The sequence below is a fragment of the Neovison vison genome, chromosome 13 (genome assembly GCF_020171115.1).
Source record: "Neovison vison isolate M4711 chromosome 13, ASM_NN_V1, whole genome shotgun sequence".
NCBI classification, from domain to species: domain Eukaryota; kingdom Metazoa; phylum Chordata; class Mammalia; order Carnivora; family Mustelidae; genus Neogale; species Neogale vison.
Window position 1 is genome coordinate 31,026,019 of NC_058103.1, and position 18,444 is coordinate 31,044,462.

General features: G+C 46.7%; 1 protein-coding gene across 2 annotated transcripts in view; it reads right to left on the reverse strand.

The window, feature by feature from the left end:
- The window catches only part of LGMN (legumain), a 52,725-nt gene that overhangs the window by 11,555 nt on the left and 22,726 nt on the right, over positions 1-18,444 (reverse strand). For both annotated transcript variants that reach the window (XM_044232180.1, XM_044232179.1), the window contains exons 2-5: positions 13,641-13,807; positions 3,558-3,655; positions 2,198-2,279; positions 694-779 (exon numbers count right to left, since the gene is read on the reverse strand). In XM_044232180.1, coding sequence (XP_044088115.1) covers positions 694-779; positions 2,198-2,279; positions 3,558-3,655; positions 13,641-13,778 — 404 coding nt within the window. In that variant the 5' untranslated portion in view covers positions 13,779-13,807. The remainder of the gene's footprint in view (positions 1-693; positions 780-2,197; positions 2,280-3,557; positions 3,656-13,640; positions 13,808-18,444) is intronic.

Consider the following 18,444-nt stretch of genomic DNA (forward strand, 5'->3'; position numbering starts at 1 on the left):
ACACATCTCTGACCCATAGCCTGTGGCAAGCAGTGGGGCTGGTTTTCCCCAGCACGAAGGCTGGCGCTGTGCACGTGAATGTGCTCCTCTCCACACCAGGCTGACCTCAAACACGGCACGGAACTGGCAGGCCAGACCCTCTGATCCAACCGGCTGCGAGGCTCTGTGCCTGTCTCGGTGTATTCCGCTGGTGGTGGAACATACCAGCTCTAGGATCCATGGACAGCAAAAAAGCAGTGGGTTCAAGTGACAGGGAACATCTCATTAACAATAATGAGGGATGGGGCACCTGGGTGGCTCAGTGGGTTAGAGCCTCCGCCTTTGGCTCAGGTCGTGATCCCAGGGTCCTGGGATCAAGCCCCACATCAGGCTCTCTGCTCAGCGGGGAGCCTGCTTCCTCCTCTCTCCCTGCCTGCCTCTCTGCCTACTTGTGATCTCTCTCTGTCAAATAAATAAATAAAATCTTTAAAAAAAAAAAAAACCAATAATGAGGGATCCTGGCTCCTTGAGTGAGTTCGGGACACAAATAAGCTCCCCAAAAAAGCCTCCAGCTCTGCACAGCCTGTCTTAAGTCAGGACAGAGCTTCCGGCTCTGTCACTTCTCAGCAGGAGACAGGCCAAGAGTAAAGGACGCCACCTCTTCTGGGTCCCAAGTCATTCAGAAAAGTGTGGGAGCCACAAAACTGACATTACCTCTTCAAGACCTTTCCAGATCCTTTGCCCTTCACTGCTTCCTCATCACCTCTCAAGACGGCGAGGAAATTCTGTGGAGTGACGTCCTACAAAGAGTTGAAGTGAAAACCAGCTGCAGCTGTCATTCTCAATGCGAGCGTCTGCGGAGTCTGTGGCAGCTCCGGGCCCGGGCTCAACCCGTCTTCAAGGCTCCAGGTTTAACTGCGAAGACTTTGGAGCCAGGTAAGGCCCAAAGCAAGGCCAGTGTTTCTGGGGCCTGTGCATGACCCCTTGTCAAATACCCTTACCTTTGGCTGATGGCAACTCAGCAAGCTTGCCATTCCTCCTGACCATTACAAAGTTCAGGTGGGGAAACCCAAAGATGCAGGGAGGTAGGGACAAACAGCAGAGGAAGAGCGAAGCCCCCCAAAGGCACAGCAAAAAGGGAGGGAAACTTCAGCCCTGGGCCTCCCTTTGCGTCCAATATGCAGCCTAGAAGGTCAAATCCCAAGGATGCTTCATTTCCTTAAAGATTAAAGATAACACTGGGGGCACCTGGCTCAGGTCATGATCCCAGAGTCCTGGGATCCAGCCCCCTGTCAGGCTCCCTGCTCAGCAGGGAGCCCCCTTCTCCCTCTCCCTCTGCCTGCTGCTCTGTCCACTTATGCTCTCTCTCTCTGTGTCAAATAAATAAAATCTTTAAAAAAAAAAAAAAGTAACATTGATATCTGATCATTTAAAAAAAGCAATTCAGAAAAGTATAAAAGGGGGGGGGTGTCTTACCACCTAAAATCTTACCAAAAATCTTACCACCTAAGATTCCAGACATTTCCTTATCTCAGTATATAAAAATAATTTTATAAAAATGGGATCATTGATATTACACGTATGATGTGTTCAATTTAAGTGTACTTGAATTTAAAAGAAACTGAAAAGAACTGCTGAATTTTGGATAAACGCTTCTTTACCCACCAGGAATATTAGTTCCTACACGATCCCTCTGAAATCAGGAAAGAGAGACTGTGGCAAACCATAAGGTGGCATCATTTTGGGGCTTTTTAAAAAAAATGTGTCAATTAATACAACTTGAAATCAATTAGGAGGAATTTAATTTGGAAGTGACATACGATAATTAATGAAAACCTATCTTCAGCGAAATCCAGGGATACACTGCACCAGGGCTGGTGCTGAGAACACTGATTTTCAGAAAACAGCACCAATCTATAATTGGATTAGCATCAAGACCTCAAGAAAACCAGGTATTACTGAGGGAAATCTATTTTCAGGCTTAAAGTGGAAGACTAGAAACTAAAGATCAGTAGACTAACTCTTTTCCCCATGTTTCCCCTCGGCTTTCTTGCAAAACTCTCAGAAATCATTCCTCAAGCACGAATCTGACTAGAAACATGAAGCAATGACCAGAGATCAGTCTAGTGAGGTTCTGACCCTGGAAATGCAAGAACGAGGGGGAGAACCATCCCTGGAACGGAAACAGCCCATGCTGCCTCCAGCCTGTGCCCCTTACCTCGCCGGTGTAGTCCTTCAGGACCCCCGCATACACGTCGGAGCCATTGGGTCTGTTGATCACGATTCCTGGCGTGGGGTTGCTGAAAACCAAAGGACACCTCTGAAGCAGGCAATGGGACATGTCTTGGAAATCTCTCTTCAAAAATACACTCCCGTATGTATATAAGCAGAAAGTGTCTGCCAAAACCGTGTCTCATTGCCCACATGGTCGCGCACGTGCCAGGGGCTATAGAGCGGGGGTAGGGGGTGAGGGGGGTGGTCTCAGGCAGCCCACAGGCCTTGAGTTCTTGGCAGAAGTGGTGAAGGGCTGTCCTGGAAACTGAGGACAGGTGTGCCTGGCCTCCTGTGGCAACCACATAGCATCCTGGGGCCAAGACCTGAGCAAAAGGCCTCTCAGAGCAAAACTAGAGAGAAAGCCAGGACAAAAGACAAGACTTTAAGACAAGAGCTGAAGACGTGAGCACTCAGAATGGATTACGAGCCATCCTGGGGTCACTCCACCTTGGCCCTTGGCTCCAGCAGGGAAAACAAGGGGTGGAGAGATAAGCACCGGTCAAGTGTGGTACCCACCTGCTGCCCCTGATCTCCAAGAAATCAGAGAAGCAGGCATGAGGTTGTAAAACTGAATTCAACAAATAATGAAAGCAAACAAGCACAGAAGGAAAGGGTCGTCGGATCTAAGCTACAAACCAGAACCTTCTAGGCACAGGGCTGTGGAGGTGACCCCTGTGTGCTGACTACCCCGCCCCTCGAGCCTGTCTGGGGGGTCAGGATCAAGCACCGCAGAATCCAATGGTGAGTTCTCTAAGCCCAGAAGAAACCTATACTTTAAACTCTTCCAAAGTACCAGCCCTGAACACCCTTCAGCGCCCACTTTCTATGCCGCTGCTACTAGCAAGTGGCTCCAAGTTCTACAGGAAGCAGCCCTGTGGGATTCCATCTGTGGGTCTGTTCACATCCTAAGGTCTGCATTCTAACGCTAATTCTAAAGAGCTTAAGAAAACTATATCCTGGCAGGGGGTAGGGGCATGCCTGGGTGGCTAGTGCGTTCAGCGTCTGACTCTTGATTTCAGCTCAGGTCATGCTCTCAGGGTCCTGAGATCAAGCCCCAGGTCAGGCTCCAGGTTCCGCATAGAGTCTGCTTGAGATTCTCTCCCTCTGCCCTTCCACTGTCCCCACTAGTGCATGTGTGTTCTCTCTCTAAAATAAATAATCTCTAAAAAAATGCTAAGAAAAAATTACAAACATATATATACATATATGTGTGTGTATACACACACACACACACACACACACACACACACACACTTTTTTTCCCCCCCGAATTCACTATCAAGTTCAAGACACTGCCTACTTACTCTTCTGAGTTGGCTATGTCATCATACATCATCACAATGATCTGCTCATCAGGAATCCCATTTCGGTGAACGATCTGGTAGGCATGGCATGCATCGGCCTAGGAGAAATGATTTTGTCAAGTGTTAGATTTTTCCCAGAAGGAAGCAGATTTTGGAGTTCTAAGGAGCAACACATTCTTTCTCAACAGAAGACATGCTCTGAATCATTCCCTATTGGTCAGGTATTTAAATGATTTTAGAACACATATATTAACATTTCTTGCAACCCAATTTTTAAACCTTTCCCACCTTGCCCATTATCCAAAGTCTCATCTGTCTGGCAGTTGGCATAGATGTGGACTACACACAGACAGGCACGCACACACAGCACCACCACTATGGGTGACCAGGGCCTTAGGAGGTGCTGGATATTTTATTTCCCTTTTCCACACCAAGTAAAAGTCCCCTGAAAGCACTAAGCTGCGTCCAAGGAACGGAATGATGAACTGCAGGTCAAGGCTTACTTCTGTATCAAACAGGATTCTTCTGATTGAAGTAACTTTTGCTGCCCACGCTGCGGTTCGGAGAATTGAGCAAAAACTCAGAAGTTCAGCTCTGGAATTGACAGGAGGAACGCACGAATGTACTCTTTAGCTTAAAAAAATAACAATGAGGGGTGCCTGGGTGGCTCAGTGGGTTAAAGCCTCTGCCTTTGGCTCAGGTCATGATCTCGGGGTCCTGGGAATGAGTCCCGCATCAGGCTCTCTGCTCAGCAGGGATCCTGCTTCCCTTCCTCTCTCTCTGCCTACTTGTGATCTCTGCCTGTCAAATAAATACATAAAATCTTTAAAAAAAAAAAAAAAACAATGACAACATTAGGGATGAAAGACAAGCTTTGTTAATGGTACTCCTTGTCCTTAAAAGGGTGAAGACATTCTTTGCTTCCTTTCCTGGATGAGACGTGGTATACTCCAGGACATGGGAGTCACTTGAGGACCAGAAGAAAAATGCCCCCCAACTTTCATGGTGTCTTTCAAGGACAAAGACATAGGGGACCTGGGGTGGCTTAGTCCCATTAAGTGTTTGACTCTGGATTTTGGTTCAGGTCACGATCTCAGGGTCGTGAAATAGAACCCCGCGTTGGGCTCCACACTCGGTGTGGTGTCTGCTTGAGATTCTCTCTCCTTCTCCCTCTGCCTCTCCCCCTGCTTGTGTGCTCTCTAAAATAAGTAAATCTTAAAAAGAAAGAAAGAAAGAAAAAACAAAGACATAAACATGAAGAGAATAAAGAGCCCAGCTATCCGCCTCTCTAAGGAAGAGCTTTAGGAACTGGACCTCCTGCACACGTTACACTCTCCGCATCACCGAGCACGGCAGTAAAGCCTTACAGCCAGCACTTTCCCCACGAATGCCTCACAGGACTTCACGGACAGGACCTCACAGCCACAATGGTCTTAAATACATAGTCACTGGACAGCAGGTGGACAAGTCCAGGGTCTGGTCCTTGGGAGCTGCTGGAGGAGCAGACGGCTGCATAAACACGAACACCCATACATGTGTCGACTTTCTAGTACTTGTCAGGCACCGGGCTGGGACTCCTACGCATTATGTCATCTGATTCTCGTAGCAACCCTACACGGTCAAGGTAATGACCCCCACTTTATAGATAATGAAACGGTAGCTTAGGGAGGGGAGGGGACCCGCCTGAGTCACCCAGCTCTGAGTGAGATACCTCTGGCACTCTGACTCCAGAACTTGACATGACTAATCATGAAAGTTAGAGAAGCCTGGGGAGCATGAGCAGCTGAAAATCTAAAGAAGTCATTTGAAAATAATGACTAAGTATTTCATATATACACAAACTGCTAAAACATTTAAATCCTTGTTTCTGTGGAATAATGAGAATCCTCAACAGCAGCTGTGGTAAGAAAGGAAACAGCCCCCAAAGATGTCCACATCCTAATCCCCAGAGCCTGTGACTAGGTCACGCCACATGACAAAGGGGAATTAAGACATGGATGGATTTAAGATGGCTCATCAGCTGACCCTAAAATAGGGAGGTTATCCTGGATTATTCCGGTGGGCCCAACGTGATCATAGGGGTCCTTGAATGTGGAAGGAGGAGTCGGTGTCAAGGATTTGATGTAAGAAAAGATTCAACTATCACTGCTGGCTTTGAACACAGAGGAAGGGGCCAGGGGCCAAAGAATGGAGACAGCCTTTAATAGCTGGAAAAGAGGGCACCTGGGTGGCTCAGTTGGTTAAGTGACTGCCATCAGCTCAGGTCATGATCCTGGAGACCCAGGATCGAGTCCCATATCAGGCTCTCTGCTCAGTGGGGAGTCTGCTTCTCCCTCTGCCCCTCGCCCCTCTAATGCTCTCTCTCATTCACACTCAAATAAATAAATAAAATCTTAAAAAAAAAAAAAAGAAACTTTGACTATAAAATAAAAGCTGGAAAAGATAGGAACATGAGACCTCCTCCAGAGTCCCCAGAAAGGAACACAGCCTTCCTGACACCCTGATTTAATATGGTATGACCCATTTCAGGTTTCTCACGTCCAGAGCCATAACATAGTAACTGTGTTAAGCCACTAAGCTTGTAGTTATCTATAACAGCAACAATAGGAAACTAATCCATTGATGGTGGAGGTTCACTGGGATCAGCTCTCCACTCGGGAAAACACCTTCCCATTATCCAACTGAGCTGAGGCTCATCCCTGCCAATGCAGTGTTTCTGCTCCTAGCAAAACCCTGCAGAACTTTACCCATGTGCAGCAGAGGATTACTCACAGCAAAACAAAACAAAACAAAAAAGAAATAACCCAAGGACCATCAATAGCTGGAAAAATAAACTCCTGTGTTCATAGAATGTGATCCCATGAAGCTCACGGAAGTGAACGGAGGAATAAATGAAATACAGCCCATGTTTCAAAACAGATGAATCTTGGGAACATAAAAAAACGAGAAAAAGAGCAAGTCGTAGAAAAATACATTCACTATCATTACAGTTACACAGAGAGCAAAACAGGGCAAGCAAACATTATGTTGTTTATAATTAAATACTCATATGGTGAAACCATAAAGCAAAGTGAAGGAATGACTGAGAGAAAACGCAGGCGCTCACCTTCTGGAGGGAAGGGAGGGGGACAGGATCAGATAGGGGATAGGGTCTTAGTCATGATCTTTTTTTATTTAAGCCTGATACAGGTATTCATTTTATTATGAAACTGCACACACGCTCTAAAGACAGTTGTTTGCTTTGTTTTTCATTAAAAAAAAAAAAAATTCAAACCAGTATGTCAGATTTCACCTACCCTTATGATGAAAGTAGAAGTGAGCAGGCACACTCACCCACTCCTTGGTGACAAGTCATCCTACTATCGATTTCTTTTGGCAGAAGCCAGATTCATTTAAAAACATGAAGCCACTTAGGAATAAGCCTAACAAAAGCGTAAGACTTGTACAGTGAAAAATTCAAAAATGTTGCAGAGGGAAATTAAAGATCCAAATAAACAAAAAGATACCTCATATTTGTGGATCAGAAGACTTAATAGTATTAAAATTTTAAAATGAGATCAGCAGGTTTTTTTGCAGAAGTGGACATGATGATCCTAAAACGTATAGGAAATTGCAAAAAACCCAGAATAGCCAAAACAGTTTTGAAAAAGTGTAAGGACTTTCAGTTCCTTTCGTATATTGAATGTATTATGCACTATATTCCTAAAATAGAGTAGCTAGAGAAAAGAAAAGGTTATTACAAAAATTGTAAGGAAAATATATTTATGATGCTGTACTGTATTTACAGAAAAAGATCTGCATATAAATGGACCTATGCGATTCAAACCTATGTTGTTCCAAGGGTCACCTGCACATCAGAGAAAGAACAGTCTTGTCAACAAATGGGGTGGGGACTATTTGGAAATCCACAAAAAAAGATGAACTTGGGCCTTCATTTCACACCATTTACAAAAATTAAACCAAAATGCATCATAGACTTAAATGTAAGGGCTAATATAATAAAACTTTGGAAGATAACTTAGAAAATCTTCAGGACGTTAGCCAAAGATGTTGAAGATAAAACACCAAAATCATGGTTTATAAAAAGAAAAAAAACAAAGCAATACACTGGACATCAGCCAAATTCAAAACCTGAATGCTTCAAAAGACGGCATTAAGAAAATGAAAAGACAAGTAACAGCAAGAGAAAGCATTCGCAAACCACATACTGAGAGAACTTGGACCTGGAATGTGTAAAGAACTCCCAATACGACAATCAACCCAATCAAATATAGAAGATTTTGAACAAACAGTTCACCTAAGATACACAAACGGCTAAAAAGCACATAAGAAAATGCTCAATATCATTAGTAATTTCGGAAATGTCAATTAAAACTGCAAGATACCAATTCACAGCTAGATAGAAAATAACAAGTGTTGGTGAAAACATTAGAGCCAGGGACCTCCTCCATGCACTGCTTGTGGGAACATCAAATGCTGCAGCCATTTTGGAAAGCAGTTAACGGTTTCTGAAAAGGCTCAACATAAAGGTACCATATGATCCAGCAATTCTATTCTTTCTGCCCAAGAGAAAAGACAATTATCCGAACGAAGATTTACAGAAAAATGTTCTTTTTTTTTTTTTTTTTTTAAAGATTTTATTTTATTTATTTGAGAGAGAGAGACAGTGAGAGAGAGCACGAGCGAGGAGAAGGTCAGAGAGCGAAGCAGACTCCGCATGGAGCTGGGAGCCTGATGTGGGACTCGATCCCGGGACTCCAGGATCACGCCCTGAGCTGAAGGCAGTCGTCCAACCAACTGCGCCACCCAGGCGTCCCAACAGAAAAATGTTCTTAGCAACATTGTTCGCAATAGGCAAAACATGTAAACAACCCGAATGTCCATCAATTGGTAAATGGACAGAAAAACAGTGATCCATACATACTGTTCACTATTCTTTGCCAACAAAAAGGAACAAGGTATGGACATGCTACAACACAGATAAACTTCGAAAACATTATGCCAACAGAAACAAGAGAGTACATGCCCAATGGCTCCATTTGTATGAAATGATCAGAAATGGCAAAGTTATAGAGACAGAAGGTATATTTTTAGTGGTGGTGGCGGGCTGGGGATGGAGGCTGCAAATGGGCTGGAGGGGTCTAACCGGGTAGACAGAAATGTTCTAAAACCGATTTAAGGTGCTATTTGCACAGCTTGGTAAATTTACTAAAAAAAGTCACTGAGTTGTATACTCAAAGGGGGCGAATTACGTATCAATAGGGCTATATATTTTAGAAAGGGCAGGCTCGGTGTGTCCTGTGTTGGCGCTCTCCTCCATTATCTGGACTTGTCACCACCTTGACAGGCGGCACATGCTTTTATCCCCGTGTTGAAAATGGGGACAAACTCCGGGAAGGGCTCAGAGAGTCCAGCACAGGTCTCCTGACCCCGACCATGCCTTGTGCCCTTCTCCCACAAGCAGCTCTCTCGCTGTCAGGTCACGGTTCTCTCCTGGGTCTGTGGAGGTACCGGTTGTCTCCAACTTTGTTACCTCAAAGGGATTCTTCGTTAGGCTCACGTCTATTTACTGGCACTCAAAACCAGTAAGAATCGGGTTAAACCGAGTCAAATACTTCAGAAATGGTGTTAAAGGCCACTTGAATTACTTCCCTGGAAATATCTGGCCAAATGTATTTCCTTCTTAAAAAGAGAAAAGCCTACGAGGCGGCATGGGGAGAGGGCATTGAGCAAGACAGAGAAGGCGAAGCCCTCTGGCTCAGGCTGCTGTGAGTCAGCTCGTTTCACAGCTGGCGCTGGGTGTTCGGACGGGCGTGTGGAAGCATCCCGTGATGCCCTGATGTCATCCACTGTCTGACACTGTCCACTCTTGCTGCCTTCACCTCAGGCCCACCGTCAGCTAAATGAGGACAACCGCCTGGGAACCAAGCTGACATTCAATTACCACGCTCCGGTCATGGTCAGGGTAAAGGGGCCCACTTTTAAGCCAGGAAAGGATCTGAGAAGGGGGCCTCTCAGTCAGCTCATGGACAGAGAGACACATATTATCACTTCTTGGCACATGCTGAGCACTGCGAGGTTAGGCAGGGGTTCTCTGAAGAGTTGCCCCACTGAGCCCAGCACCAACTCAAATGTGCCAGGGGAGAATCAAAGGTTTAAAGTAAGACTGGGGAAGGGGAGATAGAGACAGAAAGCAGTGGTTGTATAGGGCTAGGAGGGGAGCAGGGACTGACCAGCAAAGAGGCACTAGGGAACTTTCTAGAATGATGGAAGTGCCCTAAAACTGGACTGCGGCAATGCATGCAGAACAGCACAAATGTACTCGAACTCACAGAACTATGCAATTATCACAGGTGAATGTATTCACAGGACATGTGAACATATGCCTGAATAAAGCTGTTTTTAAACAATGGTCACCATGGGGGTGCCTTGGTGGCTCAGTCATTAAGCATCTGTCTTTGGCTCAGGTCATGATCCCGGAGTTCTGGGATCAAGCCCCATGTCGGGCTCCCTGCTCAGTGGGAAGCCTGCTTCTCCCTCTCCTGCTCCTCCTGCTTGTGTTGACTCTCTCGCTATGTTTCTCTGTCAAATTAATAAATAAATAAAATCTTTAAAAAAAAAAAGTGGTGACTACACACATTTTTAAAAAATCTATAAACTGAAAGGTGGTTTTTCAGAAACGTGATGACTCTGCCGCTTGGTTCTCCACATTTCTTTCTCCCAATTCTAACAGGTGTGGGTTCTAGGCTTTTCCCTTTTCACCTCAACAGAAACCCGCCTTTCTGCCTCCTGGCCCCTAGGGCAGATGTTCTGAAAGCTTCTAGAAGGAGGTAGTGGCCCCATTTCTCTCCACCGCAACCCAACTGCAGACCAGTGGTGGCGGGCTGGGGGGAGCGGTGTCAGCAACCCACAACCCCCAACCCTGCCCATACACAGCAAATGACCTTCTCCTTGGGAACCCTACAGACAGCCACTGCCTCTGACCCCCACAGCCCCCTGCCTCCCGGTGACACCCAGCTTCCATGTGCCTGTCCTCCCCACTCCTGTCACCACCAAAGTCCCCGTGTGACAGTGAACTTCACCTGCCATCTACCTCAGCAGCCGGGGCTCCTCCTTAGACCCTCCTTCAGCTCACGCTCAGACCTCCGTCCTGCACATAACCCTCCTCCAACCCCAGTTCCTCCTCTGATGGCCCATTTCATTTCCCTTGACAAGTCTGTCCCCAGACACTGCTTGTACTTCAAGACCTCTCCCTCTCTCCTCTGCCCTGGCCACTGCAGGAAGCTGCCCCTGCAAGGCCTTGCCCCCCACCAACCCCCAACACTGGATGCAGAGTGTCTACCAGCCATGCCTCAGACCAACCCCTTCATACTCATCCATTAACCCCAGCCAAAGATGGAAAACAGAGAAACTCAACTTGGTCAAGACAAAACATGATTTAAATAGCCATCATCAGGGCACGTGGGTGGTTCAGTCAGTTGAGTGGCTGACTCTTGATTTCTACTCAGGTCATGATCACAGGGTCCTGGGATCAAGCCCTGTGGCAGGTTCCACACTCAACTGGGAGTCAGCCTGAGACGCTCTCTCCTCTCCCTCTGCCCCTCTCCCCACTCACGCACATGGGCAGGCGCACGGGCATGCTTGTTCTGTCTCAAATAAATAAATCATTAAAAAATAAATAAATAAAGAGGGCACCTGGGTGACTCAGTCAGTTAAGTGTCTGCCTTTGGCTCAGGTCATGATCTAGGGTCCTGGGATCAAGCCCCACACTGGGCTCCCTGTTCAGTAGGGAATCTGCTTCTGCCTCTCCCTCTGCCACTCCCCACTTGTGTACACACACCCTCTCTCTAATATATAAATAAAATCTTAAAAAAAAAAAAATCATCGAGCATAGAGCAAAGCGGTCCACAATGATTTAAACTGTGCCTGGTGGGGACACTCAGGAGGCTCAGTTGGTTAGGCATCTGCCTTCAGCTTGGGTCATGATTCCAGGGTCCTGGGATCAAGTCCCACATCAGGTTCCTTGCTGGGCAGGAAGCCTGTGTTCCCCTCTGCCTGCCGCCCCGTTTGGGCAGTGTCTCTCTCACATACACACAAAAACAGATACAATCTTAAAAAACAACAAACAACAACAAACTGAAAAGCCCAAACATTAAAATAAATAAATAAAAATAAATTGTGCCCAGTGTACTTGTCCTCCCTCAACAAAAGCGATTTGTGATAACAAGTGCTGTGTTAATCCAAGGAAAAGGTAAACCTCCATTAAAAAAACCCAAGTTTGGAAGTCTATATAGGTTCTATGAGGGAAGTTCTTTCCAATGCTGTTTTAATGATTAGCCTCCCTAGTCAAGAAAGCAAATGCTGGCAGCCGCTGAGAACAGAAAGAGTCAGCAAGCAGTGCCACGGCCAAGGTCAGCGATGACTCAGAACACGCAGTTCTTCACAGGGAGGCTGGGATGAGTACTTCACTCTTATTCCGGGATGACTACTTCACTGGGGGCTACTTCTTTTGCCCTGCTTCCCTGTAGTCAATTTCGGTGTTATTTCACCCAGGGAAACTAGCAACACTTAAAAGAAGAAAGTTTTTTGGCAGCAAGGGTAACTGGAGTTTTGTGCTTGATGTTTAACCAATAATATTCTTTTAGAGCTGGTTGTATACAAACCAGCATATGACAGCCCATTCACCATCAATGACCTGTATTTAGTATCTTATCCCTTATCTTTTGAACTTGTGGTTAGCGAGGGAGGAGAAAACAGAGAGGACAGATCTTGTACTCAGGTTTCCCTTCTGCAAATGGGTCAGGGCCGTGGTTAAGTATTAAACGGTAAAGAGATCATGTTGTCCTAACAACAACTTCTCAATTAAGCCACGTTTCTTGTTCGGCTAACATACAAGACCACTCACAGAATAGGTCATTCAATAATCATCACATTTTAGAGCTGGTGGCGGGTTCTTCTAAGCCCACCACCTACTTAACACATAGGAAAACTGACAGCCAGGAGCAAAACTCGCAAGGCGACAGTGCCAAGTCGCCAGGCCTGCGCTGTCCCAATCGGCAGCCTCCGGCCACATGAGGTACCTACACAAACTTCAAGCGTGGCCAGTCCAAACTGGACGCATCGTGAATGCAAACGCATACCTGATTTTGATGATTTAGTGAAAGTAAAAGTGTAAAGTATCTCGTGATTAACTTTCTGTATTGATTACAGTGAAATGGTAACAGCTTGCATGTATTGGGATAAACAAGACATAGCAAAATTAATTTCACCTGTTATTTTTTACTCAAAAACAAAACCAAAACCATGGCTAGGAGTGCCTGGACAGCTCAGTCCATTAAGGGTAATATTCCTGATTTCGGCTCAGGTCATGATCTCAGGGTCATGGGATCAAGCTCAGCACTGGGCTCCATTCTTAGTAGGGAGCCTGCCTGGGATTCTCTCTCCCCCTTTCCCTCTGACCCTCCCCACTGCACACGCATGTGCTCCATCTCTCTCATTTATAATAAATAAATCTTTAAAAAAAGAAACATAGAGGCCTGTGATGCTAGTACCAGAGCCCTGGACCTCAGTCCTGTGTGCACCCAACTTGCTGTGTGGTCTCAGGCGAGTCTCCTCCACTCTTCAGGGCTCAGTTTCCTTATCCGTAAAATGAAGGTGTTAGTGGGTCTCAACTGGGGGCATCTGGCAAAGGCTGGAGACATTTTTGGTTGTTTGATGGATCAAGGATGTTCCCGGTATCTAGTGCGTGGAGGTCAGGGACACTGCCAAACACCCTGCTGTGCACGGGGCAGTCCCCATAACAAAGAACGACCTGGCCCCAAATGTCAACAGCGCCAAGGCTTGGAAACCCTGTGTTAGACTGAGGTGCCTCCGCAGGGCCATTCCGGGGAACTGCCAAACTGTCTTCCAAAATGGCTGTACCATTTTATGATCCCCCATCCCCCTGCATCCCTGCTCGCACCCATACTTCTGCCAGCCTTCAGGAGCTCAAATAGTTTTTGACAAAGTCTGTTCTAGGGACAGCGTCCAGGATTGTTTACAGATAACCACAGTCATAAAGAAAAACCTCAGCCATTGTCTTACCTGGTGTCTGTAATTATACCAGCCGTTGGAGCCGGCGACAATCACCACCCAGTGCTTGCCTCCATCCTCGGGGTCATCCACGGTAACAGCACCGGCGCCCAGCACCACGCTGAGCAATACGGCTACTTCCCAAATCATTCTGTGCCTCAGAGTTCAATGGCAGAAATCTTCAATGGAAGAAAAAAAGCAGTCAAGCAAAAAAGGAATGACAGAAACAGAGGAATACTGCTGGCCCCTAAGAAAATACCACAGCCCATGGTTCAAAAAGAAGACCATTTGACATCTGATGGAACAGCCTAAGGATAAAAACAATGACAGAGCAGAATTTTATCTTTGGCTCTGCAGCCCCTTTCCCCAGAAGGATCTACCCATCTCTCTCTCACTCCAGGTGAAGTTATGGGTATAAATCAAAGCTGGGAACACTCTTTGGGCAACCTTAAAAGGTTTTAACAAGTTTTTGTCGTAACTTGGAATACAGCACATAAAACTCACCAACAAAATTCACTGTATTAGAAAAATGTTTACCACATTGTATGAAATGTTTGCAAGAAAATACACATATAACAGGTGCACACAAAATGGGGAAGGCAGACACCATTTAACAGTAGTTATTGGTGGGTGGAGGTGGAATTTAGGATCTCTCTTTATCTCTTTTTACTGTAACAGATATTACTTATGCAGTCAAGTTTATAAAAATTCAGTGTATGTCCAATATAAACACAGAGGGACGATTCCTAAGTTTGTGAGCGAGTTATCTGGGTAAGCTACATGCAAACAGTGGCAGTCCAAGTTAACGTCTTTGTACAACATTTATAACCCATTTACATGTAGTCACTACAGCAGATTGAACAAGTCTTATACCTTGTTTTAGCGGAAGGGGAAGTTAAAGCAAGAGAGGCTAACCTGTCCAATATTCACGATGAGCTAGCTCTGGCCAGAGACCAGAACCTGTGTCTTCTGAATTCCCGGCTCAGTCTTTTTGCCATGGCCCTACACGGAGACTTCCTTCTTAATGAAATACATGCCCCACTTTATACTCCACCGCCAAAGCTTCCACATTTTAAAGTAAAAGGCAGCACGCAGCTCATGACCTGGACATCTTGCCTCCCTCACACCAGACCCTGCTGCCCTGCATCCTGAATACGTTATTCTAGAAAAGGCGGCCTTCCTGTGACAGAGCTAGGCCTGTCACACTAAGAGGAACAACGGTCTCTGAGATGCAGGGACTCGGCAGCACCAAGTCTGCGAGGCTGACCTCTGCCTTCGCTATTTGTCCAAAAGTGCTCGTTCATGCACCGGCCTGTCCGTTCACGCAGCTGGCCAGAGGCTCCCAGACACCTCCCCTGATGGAGAACAGGCCGGCTGCTCTGAAGGCAGAAGGGACAGGACGAAGCCTCTGTCCCTGCGGGCACACAGCCAGCTAAGGGATGAGCCTCCTGCAAGCTTTAGAAATCAGCCTTAGCGCCCTGTGCCTACACTGTGCTCAAACTCAAAATGGACTGAGCAGTGGGGTTGCCCCACAAAGGTAAGGGAACAGGAAGCTCTAATTCTGATCAAAATTTAAAAACCCAAGAGCGTCTTAGGCCACTGCTTCTCCAACGTGATTGTGACCCCCATCCTCTGGGAATACAATTCTGATTCAGTAGGGTGAGGCTGGGCCCCAGACTCTGCATTTCCAAAAAGCTCTAGGTGATGCCCAGGACTCTAGTTTGATGTATCGGGGCTCTCCACTAACCTTGTTAGTGGGGCTCTAGTTCACCTCTGGCCCAAAGCCCCACAAACTGACACTACTCCTTACCCGCCACCCGCCTCTGGTAGCTTTTTTAAATTTTTTTTAAGTAGGCTTCACACTCAATGTGGGGCTTGAACTTATAACCCTGAGATCAAGAGTCACATGCTCCACTGACTGAGACAGCCAGGTGCCCCATCCAGGACCCCAATTCTTCCTTTCTTTGTTAAAGAGAGAGAGAGGGAGGGAGGGAGACAGTGCACAAGCAGGGAGAGTGGCAGGCAGAGGGAGACGCAAGGAGCAAGGAGCCCAATGCGGGACTGAATCCCAGGACCCTGGGATCATAACCTAAGCCAAGGGCGATGCCTAACCGTCTGAGCCACCCAGGCACCCCCAGGAACTCCATTTTCACTGTGTAAACAGAGTTGGTGCTAGATGCAGACTTCATTAGCATCCCGGCACGCCTGCCCATGGATGAACGGGTAACTACAATAATGTACCCCAGGTTTGTTCTTAAGCTTATTCTAAAATGGTCATGCTTTGTTTTGTTGTGTTTTGTTTCTCAGTACGGCATGTGACGGATGAGGTCAGGGAACAGGTGAGGCCAGTGGACAGCTCAGGCCACCCCGGTGCCAACCAGCAGGCCTTAATTAATGTGTTAACATGCACCTGAGGGCGCTCTCCCAAGTCCTCTTTTTTTTTTTTAACTGACTGAACCACCCCGGCGCCCCCCAAGTCCTCTTGACGGGACCACGGCTCACTGCAGGGCTGGGAGGTAATTTACAGCGGAGGAGACAGTGACTCCAGAAGCAACCCCACCAGCAGATCTTTGTTTCCAAGCTCGCCCAGGAGCCTCCTGACCGCACCTGAGCCTTCCCCTGGGGTAGCGGGTAGTACGCTTTTTCTCTAAAGGGCTGTCAGTAAATATTTTACCCTGCAGATCATACCATCTCTGTTGAGCTCTTCTGCCCTGTACTGTGAAAGCAGCCAGAGACCACAACTAAACCAGTGGGGGTGGAGATGTTCCAATAAAACTAGGACAGGTGGTCTCTTTGGCCTGCCCTAGAGAGCGAGAATATGCCTTCAACCCACATGACCAGTCCCGCCTGGCTGGTTCTTATCTTCCACCAGCAATCATTAAACGGGCTCCCTGGTTTGCATACCAGTTTCTGAGTTTGGTTCATGTGACTTAATCACAAAGAGGCTCATTCCTGAGAGGCCCTGCCATGTGACTTCTTCTCTTCATACTTAGGGACAAAAATACATAAAATACCAGAATGAAAAGGACGGCCTGCCTATGAACCACACAGCAGCACCGCCAGCCTAACTGCCTACACTGGCAAACACCCCAGCACGCGCTGAAAAAGCAACGCAGGGTTATTTTTACAAATTCAAATTCATCTGTCATTCTTCTCCTAATATGCTAGCACTCTACCTCTCAGGGACGAAAAGTGCCTTATTAATACACAAATGATACTTTCACAGTTAACGTTGGGCAATGGTTCCCGTCTATCACTTTTTTTGTTTCTTATAAAAACAGAGTACGTTTCCTTGAACAGAATGGCAAGCAAAAAGCCTCACAGTATGACACTCATTGGAAAATGTCACTTAAAAAACACATAGGCTGAGGGGCATCTGGGTGGCTCAGTCAGTTAAGTTTCCAACTCTTGATCTCAGTTCAGGTCTTGAACTCAGGGTCATGAGTTTCAGCCCCGTGCTGGGCGCCACACTGGATGGGGAGCCTACTCAAAATAAATGAAATTTTAGGGACGCCTGGGTGGCTCAGTCAGTTAAGTGGCTGCCTTCGGCTCAGGTCATGGTCCCAGAGTCCTGGGATCAAGTGCCGCATCGGGCTCCTTGCTCAGCTGAAAGCCTGCTTCTCTCTCTCCCTCTGCCAGCCACTTTGCCTACTTGTGTTCTCTCTCTCTCTCTCTGCCAAAAAAATAAATAATATCTTTTAAATAAATAAATGAAATGTTTAAAGCACGTATGTTAATACCATTCTGGGAAACATATTGGGGCCTGGGGTGAAGAGGAGACATGAAAGGAATATAATCTTTCCGTTACCCTCAGCAAGAACACGTCTCAAAGCAAGCAGCCTCGCCCAGTCATTTCCTGATCAGCAATATTCTTGGTAAAGTCAAAGCCTCAAAACAAAATCACAAATAATTCTGCCACCTAACACGACTGTGATTCTTGCTCTATCAAAGAGAAAAGTTCACGAAGACAAAGTAAGGGACCCCTGCTGAGCTAGCTCTTCGGGTTGGCTATTTTGTAGTCTCCCCACCCATTCATTTCAATAGCCGACAAATAAACACAGCCTGAGCAACCACTAGGCGACCGACCGGTGCCGAACAGGGACTCAATGACAGAACCCTTCATGCGATTTAAATCCACATATGATTTAAATCCACACATTGTCAGAGGGGATGAGTGTTAGGGAAAAATACAAGGCAGGAAGAGGAGTCCAGTAGGAGCAGGAGGCACTGTTTTTCAAGACTTGAAGGAGGTGAGGAAGTCCCCTGTTTCCCAGCAGCTAAATGCTGGAAGCCACATACATGGTCATCGACAGAGGGCTGTCTAGCTAAGTCAGTTACGGTACAGCCTTATGATGGGACACTGGGGAGCCTTTAAGAAGAGCAAGATGGGTCTCAATGCGCCGAGAGCAGGAAGATCTCCCAGGGATCTGTAAAGGATGTATGCGGAGCCAGCTATCATCTATGGGGAGAAACTGACAAGACAGGTGTGACCCTAACCAGGGAAGAAAAGGTGTCCCCCAGAGCACATGTGCGGACATGCTACACGGGACGGCAGAGTGGGATACTTGTGGGCTTCTGCAATAAGCCATGCAAAAATGTACACTTCACACAATCCTCGCAAAAGCCTATGGGCCAGCCTCATCGCTCTGTTAGTGGAGCTGAGCAGAGAGGCTGGGCAGAGAGAGAAATGTGCTGGTAAGCAGCACCACAGGGCCTGACACACAGATCTGCTCCTGAGACTGCTTTTTCTACTCCACCCCCTCACTTGTCACAAGAAGAGCTGTTTATGCGAAGGTCTGCAAGACTGGGTCACCAC